General features: G+C 40.0%; 2 protein-coding genes and 1 pseudogene across 2 annotated transcripts; 2 read left to right on the top strand and 1 right to left on the bottom strand.

Moving 5' to 3' along the window:
• The first annotated feature begins 3,734 nt into the window (after nt 1-3,734).
• On the top strand, nt 3,735-4,996 carry LOC141362929 (NAD(P)(+)--arginine ADP-ribosyltransferase 2-like). The gene has a single exon (XM_073865209.1). It carries the CDS (start codon nt 3,765-3,767, stop codon nt 4,434-4,436), a length of 672 nt encoding a protein of 223 aa, XP_073721310.1. The 5' UTR covers nt 3,735-3,764; the 3' UTR covers nt 4,437-4,996.
• A 5,275-nt stretch (nt 4,997-10,271) lies between these two features.
• Nucleotides 10,272-16,311, top strand: LOC141362837 (uncharacterized; annotated as a pseudogene).
• Nucleotides 16,312-17,177: 866 nt separating this feature from the next.
• Nucleotides 17,178-18,699, bottom strand: LOC129436571 (ecto-ADP-ribosyltransferase 5-like). Its single transcript, XM_055194780.2, has 3 exons — nt 18,598-18,699; nt 18,208-18,323; nt 17,178-18,136 (listed from the first exon to the last, which is right to left on the bottom strand). Exons 2-3 carry the CDS (start codon nt 18,262-18,264, stop codon nt 17,393-17,395), a joined length of 801 nt encoding a protein of 266 aa, XP_055050755.2. The 5' UTR covers nt 18,265-18,323; nt 18,598-18,699; the 3' UTR covers nt 17,178-17,392.
• Nucleotides 18,700-19,775: the final 1,076 nt, after the last annotated feature.

Raw genomic sequence — 19,775 nt, 5'->3', positions numbered from 1 at the left:
AACTTGCTCTAAATGGACTTTTGACGCCTAACCATATAAAACACACAGTGTTACCAATTTATATATTTCTTTCTCATTACAAATGTATTAACTAAAGAAGCCTTTTCCATATCATTTAATCAACCTGATCTCACAAAGTTCTGTGGGATAGTCACTGAATTTTTTGCGCATTTTTCCATGGCATTCTCACGGATCTCCACATTTTTCCGTGGCCCTGCTACGGACTGTCTTTTTCCGTGGCATTCTCATGGATTGGTTACTCAACTGCTTTTTCCTATTTTCAAACCATTTTCGCTTCGGTTTAGGGTTAGATTTGGTGTTTGCATTAGTATGTCACTTTAAGTATTGGTTTTTACAAATTTTTCTGATTTATTCTTTTATATTTTCTAAACTTTAAACAATTGTCGCTTGGTGTTGGGGTTAGAGTTGGGTTTTGGTAGGGATGTCATTTCATGTAAATCTAACCCTAAACCGAAGCGAAATGGTAAGAAAATAGGACAAAACAGTTGAGAAACCAATCCGTGAGAATGCCACGGAAAAAGACAGTCCGTAGCGGGCCACGGAAAAATGCGGAGATCCGTGAGAATGCCACGGAAAAATTCGCAAAAAATTCCGTGACTATCCCACGGAAATTCGTGAGATCAGGCTGGTTTAATAATGTAGGGCCAAATTTACTAACAGCTTAATACCATAATTTTGGCATTAAATAACGACTGTCAGGATTTACTAAAGACGGGCAGTGGATCATTAGCGCTGAAAAGCTGAGGTCTAGTTATTTTGGCAACTGACCTTATTTCATAAGCATTTCTAGAAGTTTCCCTTTCAGATGCAAAATTTATGGAAGGAAATTATTTAAAGTGCACCTATTTTATTGCTAAAAACTATGTTATGTGTTCAAAAAACACATTATTTTCCATATACCGTAGCTGCAGATTTCACTCTCTTCCTGAAACTAACAGATTTGAAAAGCTCTGTGTTCCTGATTGGCCAGCTAATCTGTACCTTGTGATTGGCCTGAATACCTCTGACGTCTCATGTTTGAAAGATTCGGTTGCTAACAGGAGTCAATTTACAGGCTGTGATTCCAAGCAAGAGGAACTATGATAATGTTGGTCTTGTCTACATCACCAATCCCAGGAAGTAAACTGTTGCCTACAATCCATGTGTTTGTTGTAGTCCAAGAAAAGAGATTTACGTTGGAGATGATAACTCACGCCATCGTTTACCTAGGGGATTGTACCTTTTGCATATCATTAACATGCACTAACACACACTTACACACCAAAGGAAATTTAAAATCATGAATTGGATAATTGACGGTCTTTAAATGATTCTGGAGGCAAGCAGAAATTATCAAAAACAATGCTTACAGCACGTCCCTCCTGCTTGACATCAACAGATGTGTTCAACCTCAAAGGGTGCCAGAAGAAGACAAGGTGATGGATGACATCAGATTAAAGGGAGAGCTATTTCATTTTTGTTTTTTCAAAATGTATGAGGGTCGCAAGAGAAAAAGTGTCTACGAATTGTATGATAAGAAGAGAAAGGCCTCTGAAGAAAGAAACAAGACCAGAGTGTTTTTGGGAGAATATTTCACATGCTGGCGTGCGCTAAAAGCAAAGGTTGGGCTTCCCACAAGAAGTTTCTACTCGACAGGTAAAGTTTGGCATGCTATTTGGAGAAATTCATTTAAAATCATGGCTAGTAAATGTTGATGTAAGCTATGATCTTCGATGCTAGCCCTGGCACAAGTCACGAACTGCACAGACTTGGTAAACATGCCAACAGCAACTTGTAAACAGAGCGAAGAGAAGAGGCTCGTGCATGCTCTCTCTCGTTCACGCTTTTCAAAAATTCTGAAAAATCTTCCGCTATACCTTTAGTGTTTACAGTGTTAGCTACAGATTTTTGATTTCTTGACTGGCTGCCAAACCTCTCTTCACACCATGCTCGCCATCTCCCCTCGTCTTTGAAAAAATATATAAGAATATTTTCGACAAAGTATTTGATTCAGAGGTCCATTTAACTGTAAAAAAAATATGGAAGTAGTGTCTGTGACATCACCCATACTGTAGGTTTTTTATTTAGCTATTAGTAAAAAACACTTTTTTTGTACCAGACTGTAAACATGCAAAGTTGGGCATTTTAACATGGGGTGGTCTATTGGATTGTACGGACTCCCTTTTAGAGCCAGTCTGTAGCGGCTAGTTGACGAATTGCAGTTTAAGTCACTTCAGTCACAAGATGTGTGGACTTCACAATATAGAGACCGGAAGGTTGCCCCTTGGTTTAGCCACTAGGCCAGACACGTAACCATGATAATCTGCATGCATTCAATGAAAGCGTGTATTGTCATCAAATAACAAGTTTTTACATTAAACCATGGTTATACAAATGCTGTTTTTAAACTATCAACCGATAAAATTGCTTTAATGTCCGATACAGATTATTAGCCGATATATTGGTGCATCTCTAATCATAGTTTATATTTCAGTAAGAATATAGTTAGGGCTTACTGCATTATTATTCATGTCCTGTTATTGTAACGTAACCAAATAAATATGTACAAAGTATGTACAACTAAAATAACCTGAAATAAAACTGCTTATTGACTGTTGCTGTGTTAAGCTGACTTCAGTCACTTATTAAATTAAAAGTTTATTTCACATTTTCTGCAGCAGGTAATAGTATTTTAACTCTCTCAATGTCTCTCTAAGTTATGCTTTGATCGCTGTCAAAGTGCAAAAGGAAAAAATGTTGCTTGTTCATTTCCTGTGATGAGGTGTTAAAGCCCCTCTCTACAATGCAGGCCAAATGAGTTTACCGTATATGTTCAAGCTTGTAGTTTTTAACACACTGATTTTACTTTTCTCTGCTCTTTTTGATGCTTTTTACAATTTTGTGCCTCGCAAATTTTATTTTAATATTTCTTACTTATTCCCATTTCTACATTATTTTTGTTGTTTATTTTTACATGCACCATGAAAACGCCTTGACACAAACAGATTAAAAAAACTGTGTGATATAGAATTCAGATATAGATGTTGTTATCTACAGATGTTCACATTCAACAGCTTAGAAACCTTTGCCCCTCCTACTACTTTCTATTGGTATAAAACCATGGTAGTTTCTTACTCACTGCCACTCTTTGCTCATGCACTTAAGACCTCAACATTAAATATTTATGTACTTTTGTACTTATTTAGCTAAACTTGTTACTGGAACAAAATCACCTGAAGGTCTGAACATCTGAAAAGGTTTGTAACTGTAAATGATTATGTTGGTGAATTGATTGTTAGCAGATATGATTTGATATTTCTGCGTTAAAGAAATATGTTTGTTTTTAAAAGTATAAATGTTTTAAATGGCTTTTAAGGCAAAATGTTAAATGCTTCCTTATTCCTCAACTGGAAACTATAAGAAGCTGTGATCTGCAGTTTTGTATTGTGCAAAGATTTTCGATGTAGGATTTTGGCTTTCTAACACAATGTTGTATTTATTGTCCTGCAGTTTCTTGACCATATTATATTCATACCTGATCTCCATTGGTTGTGCATCTATAGGAGTGAGACTACATCAGGATGTTGACCACTGCAGCTCTTATTCTCATTGTCACCAGTAAAGTTGTCCTAGGATGGGTAAGATTGTAAGATATTAGTCTGTATATTACTAAACAATTATGATTACTGATTATCTGAAATTATTATTTCTCATTGCTACAGGATGACAGAGAGCCTGTTAAAGGAGAGGTATATCCATTAGATATGGCACCGGATTCAGTTGATGACCGATATAATGGTTGTGCAAGTAATATGGAAATTCTAGTGAGAACCAAATATCTAATCAAAGAAATCACTACAAACATATCTTACTTTGGGGGAGCTTGGATGTATAGTACAGGACAAATCTCTGGACCAGATAAATTGAAAATGCACCATTTAGTTGCAATTTATACGTACAGTATTTCTGGCCTATATACAAAGTTTAATCCCGATGTTAGGACAGGTAGAAAAAAATACAAAGATGAGACATACACGTGGTATTCACTTCACTTTTTCTTGACAGAAGCAATACAGATTCTTAAGAAAAAAGAAAATAAATGCATAAAAACTTATCGTGGTACCAGACTTACATTTAATGAAACTGTTCTGAACAAACACATTCGTTTTGGCTCATTTGCGTCCTCCTCTACTAAACAGGAAGTAGCAGTGAAATTTGGAAGTGAATCATGTTTTGAAATCAATACTTGTTATGGTGCTGATGTGTCAAAATACTCCCAGTATCCTCATGAAAAAGAGGTGCTGATTCCTCCATATGAGACATTTCAAGTCACTGCTATTATGAAGAAAGATCAGAAGAAAAGTGCTTGGTGTAAGACTGTGTTCATGTTGAAGAGCTCTGGATTTAGAAGTGACTTAAACTGTGCCATGTATTAGTGAAACCCCAGATAAATCACAATGCCGGTTTCGCTGGCTGATTGGCTCTTACATCTTCACTGATTTAGCTTTTTTACATGAAGTGTTGCTGTCATACTAACATTTCATAAATCAATCCTGATGTTTTTTTAAAGGTCAAATCCTTAAGAGCAATAACATAATCCATGTTCAAAACTGTCTCCTTATCTTCCTCTGATTCACAGTGGTACGCTTATAATAATGGTCCAGCTTTCCTTAATGTCAGTATGACTTCATTCGATTTCAGCAGCATAAGTATTTAAAGTAACCTGCAACTTTATGTTTTAAACAGAGATGATAATAGAGAATCAAAAGATAAATATTGCAGCTTAAAGGACCTTGAATCAGGATTGTTTAAGTTTTTTATTTAGATTATATGCTGAATTAAATGCAGCTTAATACATTTGATGGATAGTTTATGTGTTGTTTTGTTGCATACTTTGCCATCCTGCTTTGAATACATGCTTATTATATAAATGTTTTAAATGTAAAATTTTATGTAAGTAGTTCTTATTAGGTGGGTCTCTGAAATAACAATTTATTTTGATGACTTACATCTATTTGTTTATGCATCACTTTGGTGTTTCTGTTCTCATGCCAGATTTGCATTTGTTACAAATGAGCTAATAAAATGTCTTAAATCAATATTATGTCTAATTTTATTTTTAAATAAAGTCTTGAAGACATAATTTTCTTGCCCTTAAGAAAATTAACCATGGTTTTATTAGACTATTAAATGACCATGTTTATTTGGTAGGTTGATTTGTAAATACCAGTCATATCTCACGCGCAAACATAAGTAAATCACGTTGCGTGAATAATTTAAATACTCTGAAAGGGAAACTCCTGCATATGCAGTAAGGTCAGTCGCAAAAATAACTAGATCACTAATTATCCACTGCAAGTCTTTAGTGTAATGGTTTACAAAGGATGGGACCCAAGTGCAAAGGTAAAGGTGAACTCAAGAGTTTTAATAACCAAAAGAGCCCACGAGGGGGAAAAAAGACAAAACAATAACAATGACCAACTAGACTAAGACAAGACAACAGCACAATGACAAAACTACACAGGATTAGACTTTCTTGACTTGACAACTATGTTTCACATAGCAACAAACCAGAACACACAAATGATACAAACGATTCAGCACAGGACAAGACACACTGGGGCCTTAAATAAGGGAAACTAAACAAGATAACAAGGGAAGTTCAGGTGCGGGGAGTTAACCAATAATGAATAACTAACAAGGAAACAAGGGGGCCATGTGCACAAACAAAAGGCCATGTGCTACAACACAAAACATGGGTACTGCCACAATCCTGCCACATGACCATGAATTACTATGAATAACTATAACAGACTGGCAGGATCATGACAGTACCCCCCCTTTAAGGGGACGCCACATGGCGTTCCCCAAGGGGTACACAAGACAATGGGCAAGACTATGACTAAACATGACCACAGATATGATGAATATAAACTAGAATAAACAAAGTCCAATGTGACAAACGTAACTAATAATACTGAAACAAAAGTTCATAAAGGTGAGCATAACAGAGTCCAAAAGAAAGTCCAAGGAGGCTTGGGCAAAGGCCTACACAGGAGTTGTCGCTGCTGGGCAGACTGCAGGAGCTCTGGCTGTGGCTGGGCAGACTGCAGGAGCTCTGGCTGTGGCTGGGCAGACTGCAGGAGCTCTGGCTGTGGCTGGGCAGACTGCAGGAGCTCTGGCTGTGGCTGGGCAGACTGCAGGAGCTCTGGCTGTGGCTGGGCAGACTGCAGGAGCTCTGGCTGTGGCTGGGCAGACTGCAGGAGCTCTGGCTGTGGCTGGGCAGACTGCAGGAGCTCTGGCTGTGGCTGGGCAGACTGCAGGAGCTCTGGCTGTGGCTGGGCAGACTGCAGGAGCTCTGGCTGTGGCTGGGCAGACTGCAGGAGCTCTGGCTGTGGCTGGGCAGACTGCAGGAGCTCTGGCTGTGGCTGGGCAGACTGCAGGAGCTCTGGCTGTGGCTGGGCAGACTGCAGGAGCTCTGGCTGTGGCTGGGCAGACTGCAGGAGCTCTGGCTGTGGCTGGGCAGACTGCAGGAGCTCTGGCTGTGGCTGGGCAGACTGCAGGAGCTCTGGCTGTGGTTGCGGCCAGGCAGACGGCGGTGACTGTGGCCGAGTTGACTCACAAGTAAACAGTCAATAAGTGTCCATGGTGAGTCCACCAATACCTGCTGGGTCCCTGACTGGCTGAATCGTTCTGTCATGGTTTACAAAGGATGGGACCCAAGTGCAAAGGTAAAGGTGAACTCAAGAGTTTTAATAACCAAAAGAGCCCACGAGGGGGCAAAAGACAAAACAATAACAATGACCAACTAGACTAAGACAAGACAACAGCACAATATGACAAAACTACACAGGATTAGACTTTCTTGACTTGACTATGACAACTATGTTTCACATAGCAAACAAACCAGAACACACAAATTATACAAACGATTCAGCACAGGACAAGACACACTGGGGCCTTAAATAAGGGAAACTAAACAAGATAACAAGGGAAGTTCAGGTGCGGGGAGTTAACCAATAATGAATAACTAACAAGGAAACAAGGGGGCGGGGCCAGAGACAAGACACTGCAGCACACTACACAAACAAAAGGCCATGTGCTACAACACAAAACATGGGTACTGCCACAATCCTGCCACATGACCATGAATTACTATGAATAACTATAACAGACTGGCAGGATCATGACATTTAGTAAATCCCAGCAGTTGTTATTTAATTATCAAAGAAAGCATTCCTGTTGTGATGTATCTCCATTGCGTGGAAAGTTTTATCGATGAGGAGGCATGCAAACATATTTTACAGACATCCTCATGAGAAACAATTTCTTTCCGAATACTGAGGGCTTTAGAAACCTCTGACCCACCTACTACTTTCTAAAGTATAAAACCCTTGTTTCTTTTCCACTGCCCCTCTCTGTTCATATGAGTGCTACACCTACATTGTAGGTGCTTAACTTATTTCCTAAAGGTTCACTTTAAACCTGGAACGAAAATCACTTTAAACCTGGAACGAAAATCACCTGAAGCCAGGCCTGGAGTGGGTAATCGAGAGAACCGGGAGAATTCCCGGTGGGTCGCTTCACTTTTGGGCCGGTCGAGGTTTTTTTTTTCACGTTAGTGAGTCTATCTTCTCTTAAATGACACTTCACACGTTTCGCATTGACACTGCAGCGCGCAGCCTCTGCATGGGTTGTACCATGTGAAGGAGTTTTCCCCTCCCATAGAGTTGGTTCGGTCCATAGCACGTCTTTTCCAAAACTTTTCTCCGGTAGGCTGGGCCGGCCCTACCGTAACAATACGCGTCTGAGAGGAGGTGGGCGTAAAAAAACAGGTTGAAGAAAAAAGCCATTGGAGGAGGATGCTGCCAAATGTGCCAAACTTACAGATTTATTTTCAAGAGGACAAACAAAAGTGACAACAGGTAACTTAAAGAGAAATAAGCCTAGTAATAATTAGCATTAGCAACGTAATTATTCGGCTAATACCATTGTCAAACTATTTACAAGCCAACATTTTTTTAGTTAAAATATTAGCCTTTTGTGTATACATGCGATTCATAGACTTTGCAAATATTATGCAAGCAGTTTCTGAGCAGCAGATAAGCCAGTTCCCCGCTGAAAACGAGGAGGCAATGAGTAAACAATATGAATTAAAGTTATTTAACCCTCAGGTTGTGTTCAGAACCCTATAACACCTTTTGTGTTCCCAGTCAAAAATGACCAGCCGAAAAAAAGCTTATAAACGACTTGTTATGCTATATATTTACCCAGTATTGGATTCAATATTTTTTGTCAAACTGTTTTCTTTTTTAATTAGGACTGGGTTTTATATTTCAATTTGCACCTGATTAATCATAGGCCTAATAGCATTAGCAATGCTAATAATTTATCAACCTTTCCTTGTGGAATAGACTTTAAACAGGGCTGGGTTATTTTTGACCCATAATGGGTAAATATTGGACAGAACACGCTGCTGGGTTAAAATTGACCCAATACTGGGTTGTTTTAACCCAACTGTTGGGTTATTATAATCCATTGTTGCATAACAGCAACCCAACATTGGGTTATTTTTAACCAAGCATTTGTTCTGTCCAATATTTACCCATTATGGGTAAAAAATAACCCAGCCTTTTTTAGAGTGTAGAGGAATATTTTTGTTAACTTCTCATCTTAAGTGAAAATTTATTTAACTTTTACCTTACTTGTTAAACCATGATATTAATAAAAACTATAGTAAGAGCTGAACTGTTGCTTTATTTATCCAATTTGAAAAAGTGCTAATTTGGAATAACACTATGGAAAAAGTGGGCTGCTCTCGGGCCTGAAACTCCCGGGCTGAAAAGTGGCCCCACTTAAAGGTGCCATTTGTAATAATTGAGGTAAAAGATTTTAGAAAGTTAGCTACACGCATCAAAAGAATGAGAAGAAATAAGGGCAAAGATGTCATTAAAAAAATGACAAGGTATAGTGCTGCAGAAATATCAATCTGAATTAGCATGCTAAATTACTAGCTACAGCCCGACTGGTGTTGTAATACCAGTTTCGACCATGGGAGGCGGTATGCTGGGCCACGCACATAACTGCCAGCCAAACTGCAATACACGAATAAGTCGCGTGTGTGGGAGTACAGCCCTCTACTACTACCGCTGCATCCGAAGCTGACTTGTTGACTTAAGAAGCATGAAGGCAGCTCAGAGAAATGCAATTCGGACAGCCATGGATTCGGACATGCCTTCCTGCCTTGCAATAGGGTTTTCGGACGTATTTCAGTTCAGGGAAGAGAGCGGAAGAATGGCTAAAGCAAGAGACATTTACCACTACCACAACCATTTGCTGCAGGGAACAACGCGCTCAAATAAAATATGATAAATAAAGGAACCGAACCAGAGTAAATACTGCCACTGCTTTTCATCGCTGGAGACAACTAATGGACATGAAAGAAATGAGGTTCGACTCCGAAATGACAACATTTCTTTTCGATTGGTAAGTAAGATGCTGTTAGTATTTTGCTAAAAGTTCACTTATAATAGGCATTGCGATAACCTATGCTCAGCTTGTACATGAACTACGGCTTTGTGCAGTAAATGTGGCTCCATCTGAAAGCAGCTAATGGCGATTCACTTTTAATCAAGAAACCGGCTTCACTGACGAGAAGCGCAATGACTATCGCATGCAAATTATCGCGCATCCTTAGCTGTTAGCGTTTAATAGTTAGCTCTATGGATCCGATCCGGTTTTCACCCGTTATCTACCAAGCTGATGCTAAAATGTAACATTAGCTAAGAAGCTTGAAATGTCTTCGATGATAATGAACACCAAATGGACGCACAACGTTTCGGCAGACCGCACCAGCAGGCCTTCAGCCTGTCCAGGTTGTGATCAAGATTCTGCTGCCAAGCCTCAATAATTTTTTCGCTCCGAAGATCGCCGCAAAGCAGCCTGCAATGCACTGCACGATGCAACACATCCCAGCGATACAGGTTTCCCATCCAGCTCAAGCATGTTTCCGCCAGCGGTGTTATAGCCCTGCTTTCACAAACCTTTCCGTCTAATTTCTAACCCTTTCCCCCGTCTGTGGCCTGCGGCTCCACAATCGGGCTCGAGCACGAGGCTGCCTCCGCTAGCAGCATATGCCCGGACGCCCCTACCTTTTCCCCCTTGTTTTCATATAATTATAAATCAAACCGGTATGACATACATACACAGCACACATTAATTCGTAACTTGCATCAATCATAGTTTAAAATAAAATTGGAATCGGCCAAAGCATGTATCAGCATGTCACAATTAAAGTAAAACTGAATTCTGAATTAGCCAAGGAAATTGGAACCAGTGCATCTTCACTTGAATCCCCCACCTCAAATGCCTCTTTAGATAACATCCTCCAAGCTGTATCCCCCAGAATCCTACAAACCTACCCAACCCCTTGAAAGAGCTTCAAGACCTTCTACTCTTCTTACAAACTGTTTTTCCTGATTTTGTCCCTACTCACCATCTCATTCATATCCTACCTCAATCACCACAAGAACCTCAAAGCCAGCTCCATTAAAGGATACCTAAGTGGAATCCAAAATTTTCCACAAACTTCTTTTCCGGCTCACCCTCTCCAGTAATAGCCAGCACCCAGACATCCACACTCGTTAGGAATCCAAAGAACCCACCCGTCCTGATGCAAGACAGCCAGTAACCTTAGAAATACTCACCATATGCATCTCCACCCTTTGTCAAGATTTCCACTCCACTAACACTACCCTCATACACTACGCAATGTTCATTCTGGCCATCACTTGCAACTTCAATCCAAATAATCACCCAACAGTTTCAGATCTATCACTTCTGGACAATGATACCATTTCTTATTCCATCAAACAAAGCAAGACGGACCAAATGAGAAAAGGCCATTCCATTTACATCTTCAACTTCCAAACACCAATTCAACCATACCAGACTCTCCTAGTATATCTACATTCCAGAGACTCCCAGGCTAGATCCACATTAAACCCACTCTTCACCGATGACTTAAATCGCCGGGTTACACGCTTCCGGTTCCAAAACACCTTAAATCTGTCCTACTCCTATCAGGCTTCCCAGCAGACCTCTTCTCCAAAACCTACATTCGATCGAATCGCTCCAACATCAGAGAAGCTCAACGAACTTTCATCAGCGGATCCCACCAGCTCCAAGACCACATAAACTATCAGACTTTATCCACTGCCGTAGCAGTGTAAGACGCCACCCAATTGGCATAAATTCGAAGTCCAATGGCGTGGTGAAGGTATCACGTATTCTTTTCGTCCGTAGCGCTTCTAGAAGAATAATTCCATTTATTTAATTTGTTTCTTTGACCTCTGCGGTTAAATTATAATCTGACTCCAATTTATAAGTTACCAATACTATTCTGATGCTGATCATAATTTATAAAATTATTATTATATTTATTTAGAATTAATTATATTCACATAGGGAATAAGGTGTAATTCTGAAGGTGCTAAGGCAGTTCCATACAGCTGGGCATAGAGGCATTCTCCTTCTAACTTAAGTTTAAGTTAGAGGTTTCTCCAAAACACATTGAAAATAAGAGGATCCATCTATGTTTTAGCTTGAGGTTTCTCCATCTAACCTTAAAACGGGGAGGCAATTACTCCAGTAATATTTTCAATAGAGGCAATTCTCCTAATCTATGCCCCCTTCAATACATAACTTAAACCCTGAAAATATAATAAAGATTTGACAAGTTTTAGAATGAATAAAGATTAACAATTTATTTTGCCAGACAGGTTACACTTAAATCAATCATTTGGTTATTCAAATCAACCAATTACAAATATATCAAAACATTCATTAAAAGATCAGCATAGAAAATGAAACAGTATACATAAAATACAATCATACCTGGCAATTCAAGACACACAGCAGTGTGGGAAGATCTGACTACAGAATGCCTCCATTATGTTTTAATACACACACAAAGTGTGGGAGCTCCTGGTTACAGGATGCCTCCAAAAGGTTTGAATACACACAGAGTGTGGGAGCTTCTGGGTACAGAATGGCTCCCAGAATATTTTGCCAGGCCACCTTTTATACACAGCTCGGGAAAACTACCAAAATCTAGTTTGACCTGTACCAAGTGATACTAAAGAACACCTGGTCAAAATCCAGTTTGACCTGTGCCAAGTGATACTAAAGAGCACCTGGTCAAACTAGCTAGGAGTATCTTGGCAACTGGTCAAACTAGCCAGAAATATCAAGGCAAAACCCCACCTCTACAAGAAATGCATCCTCTATCCAAAGTTCTAAAACCTTAATCTTATAGAAATTAGACCTTTTTACTCATCGCACCATGACCTTTAAAATAATACTAAACATTAATATAAAATTACAATCTTAGAACCACAAAATATGTATACATTACATCATATATTTCAGCAGAAACTCAGTGATATGAGCCTAAAGGCTAAATGTGCAAAAGCCTTTGTGATGAAGAGATTAGGAGCACCAAGAGTTTCATGTCTGTAACCAGTTCCACCTAAGAGTCAAATTTGGGTTAGCAACACCACCTGAGGTTTAATTGTTTTATAGTGTCTTTTCATATTATTTAACATCCAGTATTACAGTAGTGATGTTTCCTCTGCTCCCGCAGGAGCCCCCCCCCTTTTTTCCCTGCACTCTACTAACCTCCACTGCTATGGAAGTGGTTTCCCTCTGCTCCCGCAGGAGCCCTCCCTTCCACAATTTCTCCACCGCCACAGCAGTGATGTTTTCCTCTGCTCTAACATCAAACCGCTCCCACATCAGAGAAACCCAACAAACCTTCATCAGCGGATCCCACCAGCTCCAAGACTGTATAAACTATTAGACTTTATCCACTGCCGCAGCAGTGACATTTCTCTGCTCCCGCAGGAGCCCCCCCTTTTTTCCATGAACTCTACTAACCCCCACTGCTATGGAAGTGGTTTCCCTCTGCTCCCGCAGGAGCCCTCCCTTCCACAATTTCTCCACCACTACAGCAGTGATGTTTCCTCTACTCTCACATCAAACCGCTCCCACATCAGAGAAACCCAACGAACCCTCATCAGCGGATCCCACCAGCTCCAGGACAACACAAACTATAAGACTCTCTCCACTGCCACAGCATTGATTTTCCCTCTGCTCCCGCAGGAGCCAGATTTTTACTAAAATCCATTGCCGCAGTAGTGGTGTTTTTACCATCTCCCGCAGGAGATCTGTTCTCCATTGCTGCAGCGGTGTCATTTTCTCTGCTCCCGCAGGAGCCCTGCTTTTACTAATCCCCACTGCAATAGCAGTGATGTTTCCCCTGCTTCCACAGAAGCCCTACTCTCCACTGCCGCAGCAGTGACATTTCCTCTGCTCCCGCAGGAGTCCTGTTTTCCACCGCCGCAGCGGTGTTGTTTCCTCTGCTCCCGCAGGAGCCCTGCTTTCACTAACCTCCACTGCTATCACAGTGATGTTTCCCCTGCCTCCTGCAGATGCCTGTCTCTCCACTGCCGCAGCAATGTTGTTTCCTCTGCTCCGCAGGAGCACCGCTTTCACTAACCTCCACTGCCACAGCAGTGATGTTTCCTCTGCTCCCGCAGGAGCCCTGCTTTCCACAATTTTCCTACACTGTCGCAGCAGTGATGTTTCCCCTGCCCTCGCAGGAACCCTATTTTCACAGCGGTGCCTTTCCTCTGCTCCCGCAGGAGCCCTGCCTTCCACTAATCTCTACTACCATCGCAGTACTGTCTCCTCTGCTCCCGCAGGAGCCATACATTTCACAAATTCTCCACTGCCACAGCAGTGATGTTTCCTCTGCTCCCGCAGGAGCCCTAATTTTCACAATTTCTCAACTGCCGCAGCAGTGATGTCTGTACTGCTCCCGCAGGAGCCCCACCTTTCACAATCTCCACTGCCACAGCAGTGTCACTTTCCCTGCTCCCGCAGGAGCCCTGCTTTTCACAATCTCTGCTCCTGCAGGAGCCCTGTTTTTCCCAACCGCCGCAGCGGTACTATTCCCTCTGCTCCTGCAGGAGCCATGCCTTCTCACATTCTCCACTGCCACAGCAGTGTCACTTTCCCTGCTCCCGCAGGAGCCCTGCTTTTCACAATCTCTGCTCCCGCAAGAGCCCTATTTCTCCGCCACCACAGCGGTGCTGTCTCCTCTGCTCCCGCAGGAGCCCTGCTCTTACAATTTCCCCACTGCCGCAGCAGTGATGTCTCCCCTGCTCCCACAGGAGCCCTGTTTCTCCACCGCCGCAGCGGTGCTGTTTTCTCTGCTCCCGCAGGAGCCCTGCTTTTCACAATTTCCAACTGTCACAATAGTGATGTTTTCTACTATCCCGCAGGAGCCCCGTTACCTCCCAATTTACATTCAGCAATTTTTTGGGGGGGACACACACAGTTCCCGGCTGCTGTCCGATGCTAGTTTGCGATCTTTTGGGGGATTGTTCTGGGTTCGGGCCTAAGGCTGAGCCCGGAACACTCTCCCCGCCAGGAAGCGCTCTGGGCTCAGTCCATTAACGAGCTCGGAGCCCTGTCCTCGGACAGCACGCCAAATATGCATATTAATAACTCTGTTCTGAATTATTTGTAAGTGTGAACTCGTGAAATTATGTTTTATTAACAAAGTTTGGGAGGAACACGTTTAAATAATCAACCTAATCACCTCAACTATGACCAGCTGTTGACAATCAGCAATCAGCTATCCACCTGATCGGCATCAACAGAAACCTATATAGACTGGAAACCAACTCACCCTCATTCCTCGATAGTTTCAGCATCCCTCCACCTTCCCTTCTCCGCACGATTGCATAGTCACCTTACTAACCAGAACAGGGGGGATTGTTCTGGGTTCGGGCCTAAGGCTGAGCCCGGAACCCTCTCCCCGCCAGGAAGCGCTCCGGGCTCAGTCCATTAACGAGCTCGGAGCCCTCTCCTCGGACAGCACGCCAAATACGCATATTAATAACTCTGTTCTGAATTATTTGTAAGTGTGAACTCGTGAATTGATCGTTTTAAAAGTAAAACCAAATGCTCCCTCATTCCTTAACTAGAAACTATAACAAGTTGTGGTTTGTATGCACAAATTTGGTTGTACGATTTTGGCTAGTAACACAATATTGTATTTTTGTCCTGCAGGTTCTTCTCTGTACTTTATTCATATCTGATCTCCATTGGTTGTGGAATCAGGATGTTGTCCATTGCAGCTCTTATTCTTATTGTCAAGTAATGTTGTCCTATAAGGTCATTTTGAATTATAAGTCTGTACAATTATGATTACTGATGATCTTAAGTTATTTTTTCTCATTGCTACAGGATGACAGAGTGTCTGTTGAAGAAAAGAGATATCCATTAGATGTTGCAGTCAATTCAGTTGATGACCGGGATGATGGATGTACACAGTACATGGAAAACAGGGTGAGAACAAAATATTTAATCAAAGAAATCACTGCAAACATATCTGTCTTTGGGGCAACTTGGATAAGGAGTTCAGGAAGAATCCCTGGACCAGATGGATTGAAAATCCAGCATTTAATTTAACATTTAACAATACCGAAACAAAAAATTCAGATGGTATACACTTAACTTTTTGCTGACTGAAGCAATAAAGACTCTAAAGAAAACACAACATGGGTGTAAATTAACTTATCATGGTGCCAAAGTTATGTTTAACCAAAATGTTCTGAACAAACATATTCGTTTTGGCTCATTTGCATCCTCCTCCCTTGAACATGAAGTAGCAATGAGATTCAAAAAGGAATCTTGTTTTGAAATCGAGACTTGTCACGGTGCTGATGTGTCAAAATACTCACTGTCTCCTGATGAGAAAGAGATGCTGATTCCCCCGTATGAGACATTTAAAGTCACTGATATAAAGAAGAGAGGACAGAAAGGTGTCTGGTGTAACACTGTGTTCAAGTTGAAGAGCACTGGGATAAAAAGTAACTTAAGCTGTGCAGTGCTCGAACTGATTTTGCCAAGTGGTTGATGTCCTCAGGGCAACATATTGTGTTGACCCAGGGACAACATTTTTCTGAATAAAACCTATTTTTAGAGTGTACTTGTTGAAGTGGATCAAAAAAAATTTTTTAAGTTGTCCTAAGACAAAAACGGTATTGATTTTAAAACAACTTTTATGAAAGGTTTTGATTCCCTCCAAATGTTGACTATTGTACTTAATTCTGTTTGGTCAGTGGTTTTACAGTCTATTGTGGTGGTGACACAATAACAACTACTGTTAAAACTCCTTTTGACAGGTATGTACGGCTTACATGTTTAATGTGTCACTTTACTGTCTCTGTTCAGGTTTAAATTCATTACCAATGAGCTTATAAAATATTTTAAATCAATATTTTGTGTATTATTATTAAGTTGTTTATTATTCTATGCATGTTCATATACAGTACGTCTTGTTTATTGATATTACAGCAATATCCCACCAGATGGCAGTGTTACAAAGTTGAAGCTGGGTGAATTTGCAGTGTGTTGTGGTTTAATGAATACAGTCATGTAGCTCTCCACTCAGTGAAATTTGAATACACCAACATAAAGAAGGAATATGACACATATTAGAATAAATTTAGAACGGTTATTAAAGTAAATGTTGAACTCCTCTCATCACCATCATCACTATGCAGTATACAGTAGGCATAGTAATGTAGTGTGGAGTGCATTATACAGTTTCATTTTCCGAAATGTAGTGAAACTTGCATTCATACATACAGCAATGTCCCTCTAGATGGCAGTTTTACATAGTTTCCTGAATGCGGCAGTGTGTTGTGGTTCAGTGACTAAAAAGCTCATTATAGTTCTCTGCAAAGCCTCGACATGCATGTAACCCACAGTAGCAGCACAATCACCTAAGAAGATGCAGCAGCTTGGCTAATAAATCCACAAACAAAGAAGAAGCAGTAGCTTGTTGTGTACGATTTGAGAAGACCAGCAGTGATGAAGGTAAATAAACAGTGACTTTTGTTGCAGTTTCAGTTAAATCCCTGCTGAAAAATGTCCATGCTGGTTTGTGTACTGTATCAGTTCTTATGTCAACACATGGCAAATCTGTCTAGAGAAAATACAGGAGGTACTCTCAATAACTGATATTTGTTTATTTTTAACCAAGAAAAGTTATAGATTGCAGATTTAACAAAATTAGATGTTAGTACAGAAAGCAGCACAGTACAAAGATAAATGAATAAAGATGTCAAATACACAGTTGCCTGCATTTCCACCCTTGGAAGATTTTGCATAGTTAAAAAACACTTATTATTTTATTATAATCAAGTCATTTCAATTTACTAGATATTCATCCCTTTGTTTGTTAAAAACAGAGGAAAGCAGATTGTAAAAACAGCAATTCTTTCAGTAACACTTCTTTTAAAACAGCAATATTTTCTTATAACAACAGAAAGCCAGTGCCGTCCCTTCTATACTGGTTTCTCTTTGTTTTTGGTACCACTGCACAGTTTAAATTACTATATTTTCCAGTGCTCTTCAACACGAACACAGTCTTACACCAGTCAGCCTTCTTTATAGCAGTGACTTTAAACTTCTCATACGGGGGAATCAAAACCTCTTGCTCATGGGGAAGCTTGGAGTATTTTGACACATCAGCACCATAACAAGTCTTGATTTCAAAACAAGATACATTTCCAAATACGCTTGCTTTACGAAGAAGAGAGGAGGATGCAAAACTGCCAAAACGAATCTCTTTGTTCAGAACAGTCTCATCATATGTATCTTTGGTAAAACGGTATGTTAAGGTGCATTTTGTTTTTTTTAGAGTCTGTATTGCTTGAGTTAAGAAAAAGTGAAGTGAATACCAAGCGAATTTCTTTGTTTGGAATTTTGTTTTACCATTCCTAACATCCTGATTGAATTGCTTATAAACACTACCACCAGTGTACACATAAATGGCAATTAAATTGTTTCTTGACAAGTTATCTTTTGGTTCAGGGTATTTTTCTTTCCCATCATTCCAAGATTTTTTGAAAACATTATTTTTGGAGATTTCTTTCTTTAGATATTTTGTCTTCACCAGGTTTTCCATTTTCTCTGTACAACCATCATACTGGTCATCTACTGAATTCACTGCCATATCCAATGGATATATCTCTCCTTCATCAGCCCATCTTTCATTCTGAGAAATAATAGCATATCATCAGTAATCATGCTTGTGCAATAATTTACAGACTCATAATTCAATCTTACCTGTCCTAAGACAACTTTAGTGGTGACAATGAGAATAAAAGCTGCAGTGGTCAACATCCTGATTTAGTCTGAATCCTCAGATGAACAACAAATAGAAATTCAGTTCAATGAAGAAGCTGAAAGACCACAAATATTTGTAAAAGTGATGTAACTGCCAATGTAAAATCTTAAAACCAAAATCTATGCACAATACTAAACTGTGCACATCACAGTTTCTTATAGTTTCAATGTATAAATATTGAACAGCTTGTTTAAAAAGCATTTAATAAATTCTTACTTTTCAAAGCACAGACATTCAAACTTATCATTATTCTGTAAATATGTAATTGTTACATCAGTTACAATTTTACAGGTATCCTTTGTGAGACAAAAACATTTACAGTAACAAACCTTTTCAGATGTTGAGACTTCAAGTGATTTTCAGTCCAGGGTTTGATTTTCAAGTTTCAGTATATGAAAAAGTTCATATGTTGAGATCTCACATGCATGAACAAAGAGTGGCAATGAGAAACAATTTCATTGGGTTTTATATTATTTCAAAAAAATAGGCGGGTCAAAGCTGCCCAATGCATGTGCATGTTTCTCACAGTTAGTTTTTTGTGTCAGGATGTTTGAAAGCCACAAATAGATTTTTAGCTACATCGGTGAGACTAAGAGCAGTGACACAAGCTCATTAATATGTAGCAAACTGACTAAATTTGGGGTGCAACTTCTAAGTCTATCAAAAAGTAAAATTAAAAGTAAAAGTCACCCAGCTGTCCGACTCACAGTTACCAAGCGAGTCGAAGTCATCACAGATGATCTCTTCTCACAGCTTTTAAAAGACATTGAGAGTGCGGAGTATTTTAGTTTGGCATTGGATGAATGCACCGACGGCACAGGCATTGCACAGCTTTTGGTCTGGGTACGTTTTCTCAAAGGAGAAAAATTTGCCGAAGAAATGCTGGAGGAGAGGACATTTACATGCGCTAAAAAACTTTTTTCATGTCCAGGCAACAATATCAATCTTAAAAACCTTGTTTCTGTGACTACAGATGGAGCTTGTTCAAAGTCGGAGAGGTTTAATTGCTGTGCTCAGAAAAGATCCAGAAATGTCGGCATTCTTTTCCATATAGTTGCATTCTGCTTCAGGAGCAAATTATGCAAAAATTAAGAGCGCCATGCACCCAAAGAGACTCAAAGAGTGAACTTTATTCTTGCACATGCCCTAAAACATGGACAGTTCTGATCGCTCGTTGAAGAATATGAGAGTGCATATATGCATGCCGATGTCATCTGCAAGATAAAACTGTACTTTCCCACATAGTTTTTTTAGATGTGGAAATATAATTAGCATTTCATTGATTTCATGAAAAACAAGTATTGTGCTGTTTGTGCAGTATTTTATAAAGATGTAAACATCAGTGATGTTTTGTGCTTATTAAGCTTAGAAGTGATGTGCAGTTATAGTTTTCTCATACTCCTCTGCCATGCAATACCATGCTTTATCTAGAAGACCTGGAATAAAAAATGGTTAAATAAATTAATATAAGCGAGTGGCCCTCTGTGTCTTACATGGTCAAAATGTG

The sequence above is a fragment of the Misgurnus anguillicaudatus genome, unplaced genomic scaffold, assembly GCF_027580225.2.
Source record: "Misgurnus anguillicaudatus unplaced genomic scaffold, ASM2758022v2 HiC_scaffold_29, whole genome shotgun sequence".
NCBI classification, from domain to species: domain Eukaryota; kingdom Metazoa; phylum Chordata; class Actinopteri; order Cypriniformes; family Cobitidae; genus Misgurnus; species Misgurnus anguillicaudatus.
This window is presented reverse-complemented; position numbering and strand designations above follow the sequence as displayed.

Bases quoted from the DNA above. Each gene is read 5' to 3' on its own strand.
- LOC141362929 (XM_073865209.1), top strand. From the start codon at position 3,765: ATGGCACCGGATTCAGTTGATGACCGATATAATGGTTGTGCAAGTAAT.
- LOC129436571 (XM_055194780.2), bottom strand. From the start codon at position 18,264: ATGTTGACCACTGCAGCTTTTATTCTCATTGTCACCACTAAAGTTGTC. The intron at 18,137-18,207 runs GTAAGATTGAAT...ATTATTTCTCAG, and splicing joins CTAAAGTTGTCTTAGGACAG to AATGAAAGATGGGCTGATGA.